Genomic DNA, 17,633 nt, shown 5'->3' on the forward strand with positions numbered 1-17,633 from the left:
TCTTCTGCGCATGGGCGGAGAGGGGGTGGGTGGGGGTCCTCGGTTAGACGCGCCCCTCTGGAAGAGTGTGTGTGGGGTCTCTGGTACCCTGAGGAGGGGCTTCGGGGAGAGAGTGGTGGGCTTGGGAGGAGGGATCCCCAGAGGCCATCTAGTCTATCCCCCCGGGGGTGGGGTCCTCGGTTAGACACGCCCCTCTCAGGGGGAGTAGGAAGAGCGCGGGGGGGGGTCTCCGGTACCCTGAGGAGGGGCTGCGGGGAGAGAATGGTGGGCTTGGGGGCGGGATCCCCAGAGGACATCTAGTCTATCCCCCGGGGGGATGTCCTCGGTTAGACATCGTCCTCTGGGGGGGTCGGGAGAGTGGGGGGGGGGGTCTCCGGTACCCTGAGGAGGGGCTGCGGGGAGAGAATGGTGGGCTTGGGGGCGGGATCCCCAGAGGACATCTAGTCCATCCCTTGGGGGGTGTCCTCGGTTAGACATGCCCTTCTAGGGGGGAGTCGGAAGAGCGGGGGGGGGATCTCTGGTACCCTGAGGAGGGGCTTCGGGGAGAGAATGGTGGGCTGCAAGGCAGGAATCACAGCTAAGGGGATCCCTGGCAGGTGGATGTCTGATTCAAAACCTCCAGTGAATTGCAGGATGGTGAAATAATAATAATAATAATAATAATAATAATAATAATAATTTATTTATACCCCACCCATCTGGCCGGGCTTCCCCAGCCACTCTGGGCGGCTTCCAACAAAATATTAAAATACCGTAATGCATCAAACATTAAAAACTTCCCTATACAGGGCTGCCTTCAGATGTCTTCTAAAAGTCTGGTACGGTGGTACCTCGGGTTAAGTACTTAATTCGTTCCGGAGGTCCGTTCTTAACCTGAAACTGTTCTTAACCTGAAGCACCACTTTAGCTAATGGGGCCTCCCGCTGCTGCCGTGCCACCCGAGCACGATTTCTGTTCTCATCCTGAAGAAAAGTTCTAAACCTGAAGCACTATTTCTGGGTTAGTGGAGTCTGTAACCTGAAACGTACGTAACCTGAAGCGTGTGTAGCCCAAGGCACCACTGTAGTTGTTGTTCTCTTTGACATCTGGTGGGAGGGCGTTCCACAGGGCGGGTGCCACTACCAAGAAGGCCCTCTGCCTGGTTCCCTGTAACTTGGCTTCTCGCAGGGAGGGAACCGCCAGAAGTCCCTTGGCGCTGGACCTCAGTGTCCGGGTACAACAATGGGGGTGGAGACGCTCCTTCGGGTCTACTGGGCTGAGGCCGTTTAGGGCTTTCAAGGTCAGCACCAACACTTTGAATTGTGCTCGGAAACGTACTGGGAGCCAATGTAGTTCTTTCCAGACCAGTGTTATGTGGTCTCGGTGGCCGCTCCCAGTCACCAGTCTAGCTGCCACATTCTGGATTAGTTGTAGTTTCCGCGTCACCTTCAAAGGTAGCCCCACATAGAAGGGAAGGTGGAAGGGATGGTGGAAGCATTGGAAGGGGTCCTGGGGGTCATCTAGTCCAGCCCCATGCAATGCAGGAGTCCCTGACTGACGGCACCCCAACTGCTGTCCTGCTTCAGCCTCCACACCTGTACAATATGTGCCGTGTGCATAGGGAAGAGGCGGGGGCAATTTCTGGAAATCGCCATGTCCATCTTATAGAATCCAAGAACCATTGAACTGTAGGGTTTGAAAGGACCCCAGGGGTCATCTAGACCAACCCCCGGCGATGCAGGCATCTCAGCTGAAGCATCCATGACAGGTGGCCCTCCAAGCTCTGCTTAAAAACTTCCAAGGAACTAGAAGAGGCCACAGCCTCCCGAGAGAGACTGTCCCACTGCCGAACAGGTCTTACCGTCAGAAAGTTCTTCCTAATGTTTAGTGAGAATCTCCTTTCTTGTGACTTGAAGAAGTAATAATAATAATAATAATAATAATAATAATTTATTTATACCCCGCCCATCTGGCTGGGCTTCCCCAGACACTCTGGGCAGCTTCCAACAAAATATTAAAATACAATGGTCTGTTAAACATTAAAAGCTTCCTTAAACAGGGCTGCCTCCAGATGTCTTCTAAAAGTCTGGTAGTTGTTTTTCTCTTTGACATCTGAAGGGAGGGTGTTCCACAGGGCGGGTGCCACCACCGAGAAGGCCCTCTGCCTGGTTCCCTGCAACTTGGCTTCTTGCAGGGAGGGAACCATCAGAAGGCCCTCGGTGCTGGACCTCAGTGTCCAGGCAGAACAATGGGGGTGGAGACGCTCCTTCAAGAAACCTTTGATTCAGAAATTGGGCTCCTGGGCCCGGAAGAAATCTCTCTCCTCCTGGCTTCTGTCCAAGCTTAGTTGGACTGGATGAGCCCAGGGGTATCTTCCAACTCTACACTTCGAGGAAATGTCAGGAAATATTACATATATGAACACTGGGAAATCTTTCCCAAAGCCCTCCTCTTCTATTGACTGCAGCACATCTGAAATCTCCCCCTGCTCAAACGTTATATACAGGATATAAAAAATGAAATTGACCTGATATTATTTTTTTATACCTATACTGGGGCACAGTCTCATTCAGCGCCATTAGCAGATATTCAGATATCTGACTCATTCACGACTATATTGAACCTTCATTCTCCCTTGTGATGTAACTCACAGGTGGGGAATAATGTTATTTTTTATAATTATTTACTGTTTGTAAAGGGAACCTTTGTATGAGTCAATACCTTATTATGACTTTAGAACTGCCCTGGATCTCTGTACATTTGTCCTTCCATTTTTGACTCTGTTTTCGTTTTCGTTGTTATGTTTGCACTTCGTTTGTTTGTTAATAAATCAATGCATTGATTTTAGAATGCTGTATTATTTTATTGTTGTTAGCTGCTCTGAGCCCGGCCTCAGCTGGGGAGGGCGGGATAGAAATAAAATTATTTTATTATTATTATTATTATTATTATTATTATTATTATTATAAAAAGTGAAATGGGAATTTCAGATTTCAGATAATTTAAAAATACGTCACTTCTGAATTTTAATTTTGAGGGGGATGTCTTAAAAAAACCAACCCCGATGTAAAACAAAAGCAAAAGCCACACCTCTAAACCTTCCGACTTATGATTCCTAAGTCAATCATATTTTGAAAAATCCATTGCCTCTCTCCTGCTGCCCCTGAAACGCTCAGATCCAGCAGCAAATATTATTGGAAATGTTAGGGTCTCAAATCTGGAGATTATACAGCCTGGGGTAATTCTCTCCCCCCCCCCCTTAATAAATTGGGATGATCTGTTTCTAAATGGCTTCTTCCAGGAAAAAAAAGAATCCGCTGTTGAAATTCCCCATCTGAAACAGGAACCCGCAATCGGAGCAGAATTGCGGCTTCTGCTTCAGAATTATCTCTCTCTTTTTGCAGGCGAGGTGGGGGGGGGGGGCGGGCTGACTGACTGACTGCATCACTGTGTGACGTCAGCAAAAGCTCCGTGGGGGGGTTGGGGGGGGAGTGGAGGGTGGATCAGCTCAGCCTCAGCTCCGGACCGCAAGGGCTATTTATACATCTGCTGGTGGAGAGCAAGGACTGCGCCGGATGTTCAAATGCACCAGAGATTTCCTTACTCAGGTAGCCTAAGAAACTGGAAGACAGCAGGGGTGGAGGCGCGGAGCGGGGGGGGGGGCAGCTCCTGATACGTTTAAATGATGTCTTCTGGGGCGAGGGGGGCGGTGAGAGCAAAGCAGGCAGGGGGTTGTGCAATGCTCCTTTGCATGGGTGTAACCAGGATTTCCCAGTAGTGATGTATGGAAGTGAGAGCTGGACCATAAAGAAGGGTGATGCCGAAGAATGGATGCTTTTGAATTCTGGTGCTGGAGGAGACTCTTGAGAGTCCCATGGACTGCAAGAAGATCAAACCTCTCCATTCTGAAGGAAATCAGCCCTGAGTGCTCACTGGAAGGACAGATCCTGAAGCTGAGGCTCCAATACTTTGGCCGCCTCATGAGAAGAGAAGACTCCCTGGAAAAGACCCTGATGTTGGGAAAGATGGAGGGCACAAGGAGAAGGGGACGACAGAGGATGAGATGGCTGGACGGTGTTCTTGAAGCTAAGAACATGAGTTTGACCAAACTGCGGGAGGCAGTGGAAGACAGGAGTGCCTGGCGTGCTCTGGTCCAGGGGGTCACGAAGAGACGGACACGACTTAACGACTAAACAACAACAACCACCAGGATTTTGGTTGGGGGGCAGCCAAAATTGTTGAACTTTTTTTATGTCATTAAAAAGGACATTATGAGAGGCAGGCTTCTGCTGGGTGGGGCAGGAACCTCAAATATTTGAGCCCCTGCCCCTTGGCTACAACCATGTTCCTTGGTAGGTAAGAAAAGCAAAAAACCCCAAAATCATTCACCTGCATTGAAAACTGAATGACAAGGAGAAGAGGCTCGGGCTTCTTCCAGACATACTAGCTTTCCAAGTGCAGGGAATTGTCCTATAGGTAAAGGTAAAAAGTAAAGGGACCCCTGACCGTTAGGTCCAGTCGTAGACGACTCTGGGGTTGCGGCGCTCATCTCGCTTTACTGGCCAAGGGAGCCAACGTACAGCTTCCGGGTCATGTGGCCAGCAGGACAAAGCTGCTTCTGGTGAAGCAGAGCAGCGCACAGAAGCAACGGGAGCTCACCCCGTCGCAGGGATTCGAACCGCCGACCTTCTGTTTGGCAAGTCCTAGGCTCTGTGGTTTAACCCACAGCACCACCCGCGTCCTATAGGTAGTGGGAGCATTATTTCACGTGAGGCCCCGTTTGCTGTCTAAAGAGATGTGGCCCAAACAGGTCCCCCCTGCCCCTCCCACATTCTTAACCTGAAGATGCCAGGCACTCAACCTGAGAGTTTTCTGCTTGCAGGACAAATGCTCAGTCAAATGACCTCACCTTTCTGGTTCTAGTCAGGAACCAGATTAGGTGCACTAATCCAGAACCTGTTTCCAGAGATGTCCTTTATCTTTGATCTTCTGTTCTGGTCCCAGCAGGTGGTTGGGATCAGAGGGATGTTGAAGAGCAGTAGCCAAATTCCCTGCTCCTCCCTTACCATCTGTAAAAGGCCTTCAGAGCCACACAGAATTTCCCCCTTCTTTTTAAAGCCCCATAAAACTGATCAAACAGCTTCTAGGAGGGTCTTGCTTGTTTTTAATCTAGAAACAACATGGATTCAGGGTGGGGTGGGAGTGCATTCTGCTTACTGGTCCAAATCTGGTGAATATTATCTTATTTTATTTTACGTAATGAATTCACATCGCGCCCTTCATCTGTAGATCTCAGGGAGTTTCGTAGTATAAAAATTCCAGATAAAAATGCAAATTGCGTAATTGAAAGAAAAACAAGAATGAAAAGAAACAATAATCCCCCCTCCCACAAACACATTTAAACGGGATGTTAACCAGCCAAAGGCCTGGGAGAAGAGGAACAATTTTGCTTGGTATCTAAAGGTATATAATGATGGGATACCCCCAAATGAAACCTACAAGCAGGACCCAAGAAATATTCTACATGCCAGAGGTGGTTTGCCCCCTCTACAAAAGGTAAAGGACGCATGTACAGTTAAGTCCAGTCAAATGCGACTATGGGCTTGTGGCGCTCATCTCGCTTTCAGGCCGAGGGAGCCAGCGTTTGTCCACAGACAGTTTTCCAATTCATATGGCCAGCAGGACTAAACTGCTTCTGGTGCAAAGGGACACTGTGATGGAAACCGGAGCGCACGGAAACGCCGTTTACTGTCAGGGAACTGACATCGGAGCTAGAGGCGGAGGGAAGGCTCTCAAATGATGCTGGAGAAGGGCCCAGCAGGGAGAGAGGCAGCTCAGCAGATGGGGAAGCAAATCAGCGCAACACCAGGGATAAAGGGGGGCAGATGGGGGAATTGGCGAGAGGGCTCCAGGACTCTTCACCGGACACCAGCGGGGAGAGCACGGGTCCTCCGCTACCCACGCCCTCCCTGCGCAGAAGGCTTCCGCGCAGGGAGAGTAGGAGGAGACTTGGCGTCAAACAACTTTTATGTTGGAAAAGGTTTAAGAAACGCCCACTGACGGATTCTGCTAGCGACTGAGGCAGCCACAAAGTGAAGGGCTGTCCAGACAGAAAGGTTTAACAAGGCAACATAGCCAGGAGAGGCGGCAACTTATGCACGAGCAACCCATACTCATTACATTTACCTTCCTGTCGCAACGGTACCTATTTATCTACTTGCACTGGTGTGAGCTGGAACAGAGCAACAGGAGCTCACCCCGTCGTGGGGATTCGAACTGCCGACCTGCCAATCAACAAGCCCAAGAGGCTCAGTGGTTTAGACCACAGCGCCACCCATATCTCCCTACAAGCAACTTATTGTAGCACCACACAGAACACAAAAAACAGAGCACCGCTGAAAATGCACAGAGGGCATTTTCACAAGTGCCGAGCAAGAACGGTCCAAGCCTTTCCCCTATCAGACCAGACCAAGGGTCCAACTTGCCCCCCATTTCATTCTCAACAGTCACCACCAGAAACCCACACTAGGAAGCCCCAAGAAGAGCATGGCAGCAACAGCCACCCCTTTCAATATGCCCCCCAAAACTGGTTGTCTGAGATACACTTCCTCTGATCTTGGAAGTTCCATTTTGGCTATCGTAGCCAACAGCCATGGCAGCCCTCTCCTGCTTTTTGAGTTCACCTGATCCTTTTGTGAAGTCCTCACCCAAATCCATGACCAGTTTTGCTTCTGTAGACACTACCCGCTAAAGGCCAGGGGAAAGAGAGTCCATGAGGTTTGTCCCCATCGCAAGTCTTTGTCTGAGTAATTCTGGATGGGTAAGAAATCCAATGGAAATTGAATTGGTCTTCAGGGGGGTGTTTGCAAAATTGCTTACTGCATGGGATATTAATTTTAGGGCCTAAATTACTCCTAGGTGACTTTATCTAGAGGTGATCAGGCGGGATAATGCATGGGGGTAAATCATAGAATCATAGAGTTTGATGGGACACCACTGGTCATCTAGTTCAACCCCCTGCGATGCAGAAATCTCAACTAAAGCATTCCTGGTAGATGGCTATCCAACTTCTGCTTAAAAACCTCCAAGGAAGGAGAGTCCACAACCTTCTGAGAGAGTCTGTTCCACCATTGAACAGCTCTTACTGTCAGAAAGTTCTTCCTGATGTTTAGTCTGAATCTCCTTTCTTGGGACTTGAAGCCATGGGTTCGAGTTCTACCCTCCGGAGCAGGAGAAAACAAGCTTGCTCCATCTTTCATGGGACAGCCCTGGAGATATTTAAAGATGGCTATCCTATCTCCTGGGACGCAGGTGGCGCTGTGGGTTAAACCACAGAGCCTAGGACTTGCCGATCAGAAGGTCGGCGGTTCGAATCCCCACAACAGGGTGAGCTCCCGTTGCTCGGCCCCTGCTCCTACCAACCTAGCAGTTCGAAAGCAAGTCAAAGTGCAAGTAGATAAATAGGTACTGCTCTGGCGGGAAGGTAAACGGCGTTTCTGTGCGCTGCTCTGGTTCGGCAGAAGCGGCTTAGTCATGCTGGCCACATGACTTGGAAGCTGTACGCCGGCTCCCTCAGCCAGTAAAGCGAGATGAGTGCCGCAACCCCAGAGTCAGCCATGACTGGACCTAATGGTCAGGGGTCCCTTTACCTTTACCTTTTATCCTATCTCCTCTCAGTCTCCTCTTTTCCAGGCTAAACATACCAAACTCCCTCAACCGTTCCTCATCAGGCTCAGTTTCCAGACCCTGGATCCTCTTGCTCACCCTCCTCTGCACACCTTCCAGCTTGCCAACATCCTTCTTAAACTGAATCAAAGCAAATTTCAGAGGATTTGGAGTTGAGAAATTAACTGGGGGCAAATGAATGGAAGAGGAACCTGTTTGGGATGACCTGGGGTGAGGTGAACGGCAAACAAACAGATCTACCTGGACACTGAGGTCCAGCACCAAGGGCCTTCTGGTGGTTCCCTCACTGTGAGAAGCCAAGTTATAGGGAAGCAGGCAGAGGGCCTTGTCGGTAGTGGCACCCGCCCTGTGGAACGCCCTCCCACCAGATGTCAAAGAGAACAACAACTACCAGACTTTTAGAAGACATCTGAAGGCAGCCCTGTTTAGGGAAGCTTTTAATGTTTGATGTATTACAGTATTTTAATATTTTTTTGGAAGCCACCCAGAGTGGCTGGGGAAGCCCAGCCAGATGGGCAGGGTATAAATAATAAATTATTATTATTATTATTATTATTATTATTATTATTATCATCATCATCATCATCATCATCTGGAGCACTTTGAGTGGGAAAGGGGCTGCCTTGCTTTCTAGGATGCTTAAAGTCCATCTTTGCATATAAACTGGTACTTCCAAAACTGTTACGCAAATCTGTGCCTCGACTCCTCAATTTTGGAAGTCCCAGGAAGTAAGACACACACATCCCGTTTGCGGTTGCCCACAGCTAAAAATCCATCTTCTTTCCTTTCGCTCTCTTCGGCACTGGCTGAACTTTCCCCCAACTCAGTGGTTCTCAAACTTTTCCCTCTGCTTTTCCCACGCTTTCAGAATGAAAATTTGCTCACTCCACACCGAATGTTTCATTGATAAGAAATACATTGGGAAACAAAAAGAAACAGTTCTCACCAGCGCTTGATTTATAACATAGAGCACAACTGCTTTATAATATGCTCATGGGGCACTCAGAAAGCATGAAATTATGCAGCTATGTAATCCTTCCCAATATATAATTAGAAATGAGCATCTTACATATGTACCTTAAGCAGGTATGCAAACTCACTGAGAGGTGTGAGCTTGCTTTTGCAGGGCAATCTTATCTGTAAAGGTAAAGGTAAAGGGACCCCTGACCCTTAGGTCCAGTCGTAGACGACTCTGGGGTTGCAGCACTCATCTCGCTTTACTGACCGAGGGAGCCGGCGTACAGCTTCTGGCGAAGCAGAGCAGCACACGGAAATGCCGTTTACCTTCCCGCTGGAGCGGTACATGTTTATCTACTTGCACTTTGACGTGCTTTTGAACTGCTAGGTTGGCAGGAGCCATAGCTGTCAACTTACAGATTTGAAAATAAGGGACCAGCAGCCTTGAAAATAAGGGACCAGCAGCCAAAATAAGGGACCTGCAGCCTCCCCTGTTCCAGGCACTCCAGTCTTCCTTTCCCCCTGCAGTCTGGTCAAACTCATGCTGGTAGCTTCGAGAACACTGTCCAAACAACCTTGTAACCAGAGGTTCAACTGAACAGAATCTGAATCACATGCACCACAAGGCCTATGCAGCCTCAAGATGGCTCCCCGGCCTGGCTTTGCACTGCGGGACATGGCGCTGGAATAAGGGACTGTCCCTTCAAATAAGGGACACTTGACAGCTATGGCAGGAGCAGGGACCGAGCAATGGGAGCTCACCCCGTCGTGGGGATTCGAACCACCGACCTTCTGATCGGCAAGCCCTAGGCTCTGTGGTTTAACCCACAATGCCACCCGCGTCCCAATCTCATTTGTATTAAGTCTAATTTGAGACAAACTCTCCTCTCCTCAGCAACGCAAAGAAGCCTTTCCTCTTTTCTGATCTGTCATATTTGTCAGAGTTGGACATCCCCGCTCACAGCAATATGTGGTGGAGAACTGTGGAAGAATAGCCAATGCTCTTGAAGAGAGGCGAGGGTACTGTTTCTGGTTGTGTATCCAAAAAAAGGAAAAATGAAATTATTTGGGTGCTCTACTATACTGCACTGAAATGTTGAAATGTTTATTTGATTGTCCTCAAATCTTCCCACTGCAATTGCCACCCTCTCCTGCTGCACTGGGAGAACTGCTGCCCTAACTGGAGAGGAGAGGTGCAATGCTGGATAAATATCATCATCATCAACATCATCATCATCATCATCAAGCACAAGGTTTCTAGGGGGCAAAGGAAACTTAGGAAGCTGCATGATACCCCAGGTGTCAAAAAAGACTATTCATGTATGCTACTACTGTGGTCCATGTTTTGTTAGCCCCAAAATGGAAAACGAGTGAGATCCCAGCGAAAGAAGAATGGCAACTTCAACCGACGCACAGCTTGCAGACTTAACGTATAGAATAAGAGAACAAGAAAAATGCACTTTTAAAGAAGACTGGAAAATTCTTACTGAACATATGTGTGAAAATTGTGGCAGCATTAAGATAAATTCAACAGTGTAAATAGGTTTTGATGGATGTAAAAATGGATTACTGAATGGTTTAGTTCATGTAAAATATGCAGCGATGTATGGTATGCAAAATGAACCATAGAAAGAGAAGAAGTCATTGATTTAAGGATGTTTAAATGAATATTTTGAAATGTAATTTAGAATACACACACACACACACACACACACACACAGTGGACTCTCTGGTTGTGAATGTGATCCGTGCGGGATGCACGTTTGCAACCTGCAGCGTTTGCAACCCGCACTTGTGCATCTGTGCATGTGTGGGTTGCAATTCGGCGCTTCTGCACATGTGCAAAGCTCAATTTAGTGCTTCTGCGCATGCGCAACCGCCGAAACCCAGAAGTAACCCATTCCAGTACTTCCGGGTTTCGGTGGTCTGCAACCCGAAAAAATGCAACCTGAAGCATCTGTAACCCGAGGTATGACTCTGTGTGTGTGTGTATGTATATATATATATATATATATATATATATATATATATATATATCTCATGATACCAACTTAGACCACTGGTCCATCTAACTCAGTACTCGGTGGACTGACCAGCAGCTGCTTTCCAAGGTTACAGGCCTTGCCCCAGCCTTATCTGCAGATTGAATCAAGGACCTTCTGCATGCAAGACACCTGCTCTGTCATGGCGTCACCGCCTCCCCCTCCTATCTAGAACATGGCCAAGAAGTCCCCATAGCAGGAGAGCTTCCAGAGAGGGGAGAGACATGCAGGAGACTTATGGAAACATAGAGTTGGAAGGGACACCAACGGTCATCTAGCCCAACAGCCCTCAATGCGCAGGTCCGAGAAGGCCCTCTGCCTGGTTCCCTGTAACCTCACAGCTCGCAGTGAGGGAACCACCAGAAGGCCCTCGGCGCTGGACCCCGGTGTCCGGGTAGAACGATGGGGGTGGAGACACTCCTTCAGGTATACTGGACCGAGGCCGTTTAGGGCTTTCAAGCACCAACACTTTGAATTATGCTCGGAAACGTACTGGGAGCCAGTGTAGGTCTTTCAAGACCGGTGTTATATGGTCCCGGCGGCTGCTCCCAGTCACCAGACTAGCTGCCGCATTCTGGATTAGTTGTAGTTTCCGAGTCACCTTCAAAGGTAGCCCCACTTAGAGCGCATTGCAGTAGTCCAAGCGGGAGATAACCAGAGCATTCACCACTCTGGCCAGACAGTCCGTGGGCAGGTAGGGTCTCAGCCTGGGTACCAGATGAAACTGGTAGATGGCTGCCCTGGACACAGAATTGACCTGCACCTCCATGGACAGCTGTGAGTCCAGAATGACTCCCAGGCTGCGCACCTGGTCCTTCAGGGGCACAGTTACCCCATTCTGGACCAGGGAGTCCTCCACACCCACCCGCCCCCTGTCCCCCTAAAACAGTACTACTGTCTTGTCAGAATTCAACCTCAATCTGTTAGCCGCCATCTATGTTGCAGCGGGTTGGACTAGATGATTTCTGGGGGTCCCTTCCAACTCTACAATTCTACCGTCTCACAAGTGCCATGGCCAGGTTGACGCAAGGAGCCTGTGTCAGAGGCCGGCAACAGAGCCCAAGATCCCTACAGCCCCATAACCCCATCCTCTCGCTCTCTCCTCATTGCATGCTTCCCCGGCGGCCATGCAAGAGCCTCAGCTTTACCGTTGCAAATGTGTCGGTCCACGGCCGCTGTGCAATCCACCAGGCCTCTCCGGCAGGCCATGTTGCTCCCTCTGGCCTGCAGGCAAAGCAGCTGTGCCTCCTCCTCCTGCTCCCTCCAACAAGATGGTCTTGCTCGCTGTCAGGCTTGCAAGCTACCCTGGATAATGAATATGTGGTCCTTCCTTCCTCTCCCTTGCACCTCTCAAAACTGCTGCGCTGTGCCGGAGGGTGGGAGGGGGGAGAGATGATGGTGGGAGCACCAGACACAGCAAACTGGGGCATCAGCACCTTCCAGCCCTCTGCTTCTTCAAGGACTAGATTCTGCTGTTCCAGCTTCTTCTCCTTCCCTTTTCAAGGACTTCTGTTTACTTCTTGCTTTCTCAGCCAAGGATTTAGTAACCTTCTCATTCTGCCTCATCAGGAATCCAGGCTCCCTAGCCCGCTGGCTCCCTTTTGATCCCTCTCTTCTCTCGGTTAGGAAAGGCATCAGTATGGATTCCTCTATCTCTCCTCTCCTTTTTTGAACCCTTAGCTGAACAGCTGTCAATCAGAGCGAGAGAGGAAATCAGGAGGGAGGAGGCATCCTTGAAAGGAAGGGACCCTTCACTCGCCAGGGCTGTCTTGTGTTAAAAATTAAACGGAGCAATGCTAAATGGTTTTTTTTTTGTGTGAATGGGAGGCGTAGGGAAAACTGGAGGGGAGGGGGTTGCAAGAAGGGCTGTGAGATCACTGGCAGGATGCGTGCTCTGCATGCAGAAGACTCCAGGTTCAACCCTCAATGGCAGCATCTCCATAGGCAGTGTGGCGTTTGTGGGCTAGGACCTGAGAGAGATCAGGGTTCAAATCTGTGGAGCTCAGTGGGTGGCCTTGGGCTTGCTGCTGCCTCTCAGCCAAACCTGCCTCGCAGGTGATGATGATGATGATGATGATGACAATAATAATAATAATAATAATAATAATAATTTATTATTTATACCCCGCCCACCTGGCTGGGTTTCCCCAGCCACTCTGGGCGGCTTCCAACAAAACACTAAAATACAGTAACCTAGTAAACATTAAAAGCTTCCCTAAACAGGGCTGCCTTCAGATGTCTTCTAAAAGTTTGGTAGTTATTTTTCTCTTTGACATCTGGTGGGAGGCCATTCCACAGGGCGGGTGCCACTACCAAGAAGGCCCTCTGCTTGGTTCCCTGTAACTTGGCTTCTCGCAGCGAGGGAACCACCAGAAGGCCAGTGGAAGACAGGAGTGCCTGGCGTGCTCTGGTCCATGGAGTCACGAAGAGGCGGACACGACTAAACGACTAAACAACAACAACAATTCACAATTAATAGGGCTGGGGAAGATCCCCTCTCTGAAATCCTGCAGAGCGATTGCTGGTCACCACCACAATATTGGCCCACAGTCTGATTCATAGAATCACAGTTGGATGGTGCACCCAAAGGCCATTTAGCCCAACCCCTTGGAAAGCAGGTCAGTGATACAGAGTCAGATGGACCAGTGTTTCCTGTGAGGGGTGGACTCAGCCTGACCCCCACAATCTTCCCCTCCAGCCCTCGAATGTTTTTGTGATCGTGTGGAACCCAGTTCAGCTACTGACCGATTGATTGTGTGTCTGCAGTACATTGTTTATTGCTTTCATTTTATGGATCAGTGGTCTCGTTAGATAGTAAAATTAATGTTAAATTGCTGTTTTAGGGGTTGTTTTTAAAAGTCTGGAACGGATTAATCCATTTTGCATTCCTTTCAATGGGAAAGCGCGCCTTGGTTTTGGAACACTTTGGTTTTGGAACAGACTTCTGGATTAAGTTTGAGAACCAAGGTACCACTGTATCTATAGTACAGATCTTATTACATGGCACATTAAGGTGTGGAATATCGCCCTGCTGGCAAAACTAACGGATGAGTTGAGAATCCAAAGGGGAAGAAAAAAGATGACCTTTGACCTGTTTGGCCTGACTTTATTTCATTTATTTCATTTATGGCTGAGGACCCCTCTTGGCCCATGAACGAATGTGGCTGATACAGGGACTCTGGGCAATTGAAATCTTTAATTCCTTTCCCTTGGGATAATAGAGTGTACCATGTTTTGTAACCCTGTCTTGCTTAACCATGATACCTATGCTAAAAATAGTTCCTCGCAATCAGATACCGGCAGCTTATTTTGGCTTCCTTTTATGTCTGTATTTCTTCCACATCGATCTATAATTGCGCAAGGACTGAGTAAATTTGCCGTCGCATCCTGTTTGGTGGTAACACTGTGTTTTGCAAAATTCTGTATGCTGCTTAAAAAAAGAAATCAGTAAAAAAAAAATTTAAAAAACAAACAAACACTGTGGATCTGAAACGGGGCGCTGTGCATGGGTAAAGGTAAAGGGACCCCTGACCATTAGGTCCAGTCATGACCAACTCTGGGGTTGCGGCGCTCATCTCACTTTATTGGCCGAGGGAGCCGGCGTACAGCTTCCGGGTCATGTGGCCAGAATGACTAAGCCACTTCTGGCGAACCAGAGCAGCGCACGGAAACTCCGTTTACCTTCCCATCGGAGCGGTACCTATTTATCTACTTGCACTTTGACGTGCTTTCGAACTGCTATGTTGGCAGGAGCTGGGACCAAGCACTGGAAGCTCACCCTGTCACGGGGATTCGAACCGCCAACCTTCCTATTGGCAAGTCCTAGGCTCTGCGGTTTAACCCACAGTGCCACCCATGTCCCGGCGCTGTGCATACATAGATCTAAATTCTAATGGAGAATGCCTTCCCTTCCTCCTGACCTAAGCTTTTTTCTAACATTGTTTGGATTGGTATGTCCAGAAGGCAGTCCCTGTGCATGTGCAGAGGCCTTTCCGACAGAGAAGGCAATCAATCGCACACCTTCTGCCGGAAAGCCCAGCGAGGAAAGCTCAGGTGTGAGGTTTTGTCGCAGCCAAATTAAACTGAAGGCGGCTGCCTGGTCACGCAGGAGGAGCCGCCAGAGAAGCATTTGCAATTGCAAACAAGGCCGGTGAGTTAATTAATAAGGGAAGGGCCTGGAAGGGGGAGCAGCGGTGGCAGCATCAGCAGCAAGGGAGGTCCTGGGGTGTCACGGAGCCAGCCGGTCACTAAATCACAAAGCTCAAACCTGGATTAATTCTTTATTAAAGGTAAAGGGACCCCCGACCATTAGGTCCGGTCGTGGCCGACTCTGGGGCTGCGGTGCTCATCCCGCTTTATTGGCCGAGGGAGCCGGCACACAGCTTCCGGGTCATGTGGCCAGCATGACTAAGCCGCTTCTGGCGAACCAGAGCAGCGCACGGAAATGCCGTTTACCTTCCTGCCAGAATGGTACCTATTTATCTACTTGCACTTTGATGTGCTTTCCAACTGCTAGGTTGGCAGGAGCAGGGACCGAGCAACGGGAGCTCACCCCGTCGCGGGGATTCGAACCGCCGACTTTCTGATCGGCAAGTCCTAGGCTCTGTGGTTTAATCCACAGTGCCACCTGTGTCCCAAATTCTTTATTAGCAAGACACAATTTTCACAGACTTGGCTGGGTTTCAGGCTCAAGAAGCACATGCCCAGTAGGTCCCACTCCCTGAAACTAGTTGCCGAGACCAAATGTCCCCAAAGCTAGGGTTGCATTAATCCAGGAATTCCCGGACATGTCCTGTTTTGGAGGTCTTACATGCCCATTCGGGGGGAATTTTACATTTTAAAGCAAATGTCCTGGATGTGGGTTAATAATAATAATAATAATAATAATAGTGTGCAGGCAGCTGCGGTTCTGGTCCAGGCTCTGGTGTGGGCAGCTCGGGCTCGTCAGCGGCAAAAGGGCTCTTGAGCGATTGCCCTGAAAACCTTGACAACTTTTTGTGTCCAGATTATTTTAACCTCTTGAAATATGGCAAACCTACCCAAAGCTGCCTATGTCTCCTCCTCTACAGGGCTTCTTCCAAGCAATTGGAGACTATGCCTGCCTGCATCTTGCCTTTGCTCTACCCGTTTCATTCCTCTCTTGGTTCTGAGAGTCAGGGAGGAGAGGGGAGCTGTGGGAATGTTCAGGGATGCAGGAGAAGATATATTGTCTGATTATAGCCTTTCCAACTTGTGTTAACAAGTTCACAACTTAGCAGAGTAACATTCCCCTTTTTAAACTCGCAGCGGATGCGTTAGCTCAGGCTCGCTAAAGCCTCTATAATAACTGTTCTGGTATTTTCCCCTTATTCCCTCATAAAAGATAAGACACGACACAGTCTTCTATAAAAGTATAAAAAGAGTTTACTCACACATCATTCTGTTCACAATAGGATCCCAGAAGGCAGACTTAGCTTAGAAAAGTAACATACACCTGGAAACTATCTCATAAGGAGACAGTCCCTTTGTCCTCCCTTGGCTGGAAGCATCTTTGGCTAAGCAGATGTTGCTTCTTTGATGCATGTAGTCAAAGAGAGAGAGATGGCTGCCCTGCGCTTTTGTCATTACCTGCACAGGTGAGGCCACGCCCACCGCTAGTCACATGCAGAGGAAGTCTGTCCCAGCCCAAAAGGAAACAGAAAGTTGACCTGCTGGCTGGACAAACATTCCTCCCCATGTGTAAACATGTTCACTCTAGGAATGTTGTACCTGACTGCTCTTGTGTTTCACATCCCACAAGAAGGTAGTTCTGGGGGTGCAGAGCTGGCTTCAAATGGTTCTTTTTCCTCCCCCAGATTTCACTGGAGCCCAAAATGCCAATGAAGCATGTCGCCTTGCCGGCGGGAGCTGCCATTATTTTAGGTGCTGTAAAGGCAAAACAGAAATTGCTAAATGCTCAGGAAGCAAAGTTTGTTGCCGTTAAGGTGAGTTAGGTCAAATTATATCTGTGTCTCAAAGAGAGACGACCCCAAAGGTATGCACATCCCACAGGAGCCTGTCGCAGCAGGAGGGGGAGACCCCCGTGACTTTTCACCAGCCTGACTCATCTCCTGCTTCAGCCACAGATTCTCCCAGCTCACTAAGCCCTGTTACCCCCTTCTGCTACCAACACCTCCTCTTCCGAGTCTTCTCCCTCTTCTCCCTCTGACCACCCATCGTCATCCCATCACCAATCCCCAGGCTCTGAGCCTTTTCCCTTGGTGGTTCCCCCTCTGGTTCCTTCCACCCTTCCTCTTTGTCCAACTAGTCCAGGGGTCGGCAAGGTTAACCTTGCCTGGGCTGGTTCACTCCAGCGGAGATCCCTCCGTGGGCCAGATTGCGCACACGATTTCCAACATCTGCGTCTGTGCAGATGTGATTTCCAGTGTCTGCATCTGCGAGTCCCTGTGCCACACTGCGCCGGTTTAGCGCAGCACGTGGGGACTCGCCAAGAGGGCGGCTTGCCTCATGGGCCGGTTAAATGACCGCCATGGGCCGCTTGTGTCCCATGGGCCTTAGGTTGTGTTAAGTTGTGGGTGAACATATCAGACAACACAGCGATTCCTCAAACAGCTCTTGTTTATTCACAGGCCCAGAACAGAACTGGGCTGAAGGGTTCAGCCAACCTGCTTATATAGAGCTCAACTACAAAGCAACAGTAACAACTTTCTGTAACTATCCAATCACTGAACGTCACTTTCAATTCCTTATTCGCATATGCGGAGCTGAGTGAAAACTATCTACAGTATCCCCCTGCAAGGTCCGTATAGTTAAAGCTATGGCTTTCCCAGTAATGATGTATGGAAGTGAGAGCTGGACCATAAAGAAGGCTGATCACTGAAGAATGGATGCTTTTGAATTCTGGTACTGGAGGAGACACTTGAGAGTCCCATGGACTGCAAGAAGATCAAACCTCTCCATTCTGAAAGAAATCAGCCCTGAGTGCTCACT

At 49.1% G+C, this 17,633-nt stretch overlaps 1 protein-coding gene across 3 annotated transcripts in view; it reads right to left on the reverse strand.

Moving 5' to 3' along the window:
- The window catches only part of EFR3B (EFR3 homolog B), a 129,738-nt gene that overhangs the window by 100,901 nt on the left and 11,204 nt on the right, over positions 1–17,633 (reverse strand). Inside the window, exon 1 of one of the 3 annotated variants that reach the window (XM_081000909.1) lies at positions 11,813–12,292. The exons of the other annotated variants lie outside the window; for them this stretch is intronic. Within the exon in view, the coding sequence (XP_080857035.1) occupies positions 11,813–11,873 (61 nt within the window). The 5' untranslated portion in view covers positions 11,874–12,292. Of the gene's footprint in view, positions 1–11,812; positions 12,293–17,633 lie in introns of those variants that run through there. 3 annotated transcript variants of the gene reach the window in all.

This window comes from Podarcis pityusensis (genome assembly GCF_964106645.2).
Source record: "Podarcis pityusensis genome assembly, chromosome: 3".
In the NCBI taxonomy this organism is placed as follows: Eukaryota; Metazoa; Chordata; class Lepidosauria; order Squamata; family Lacertidae; genus Podarcis; species Podarcis pityusensis.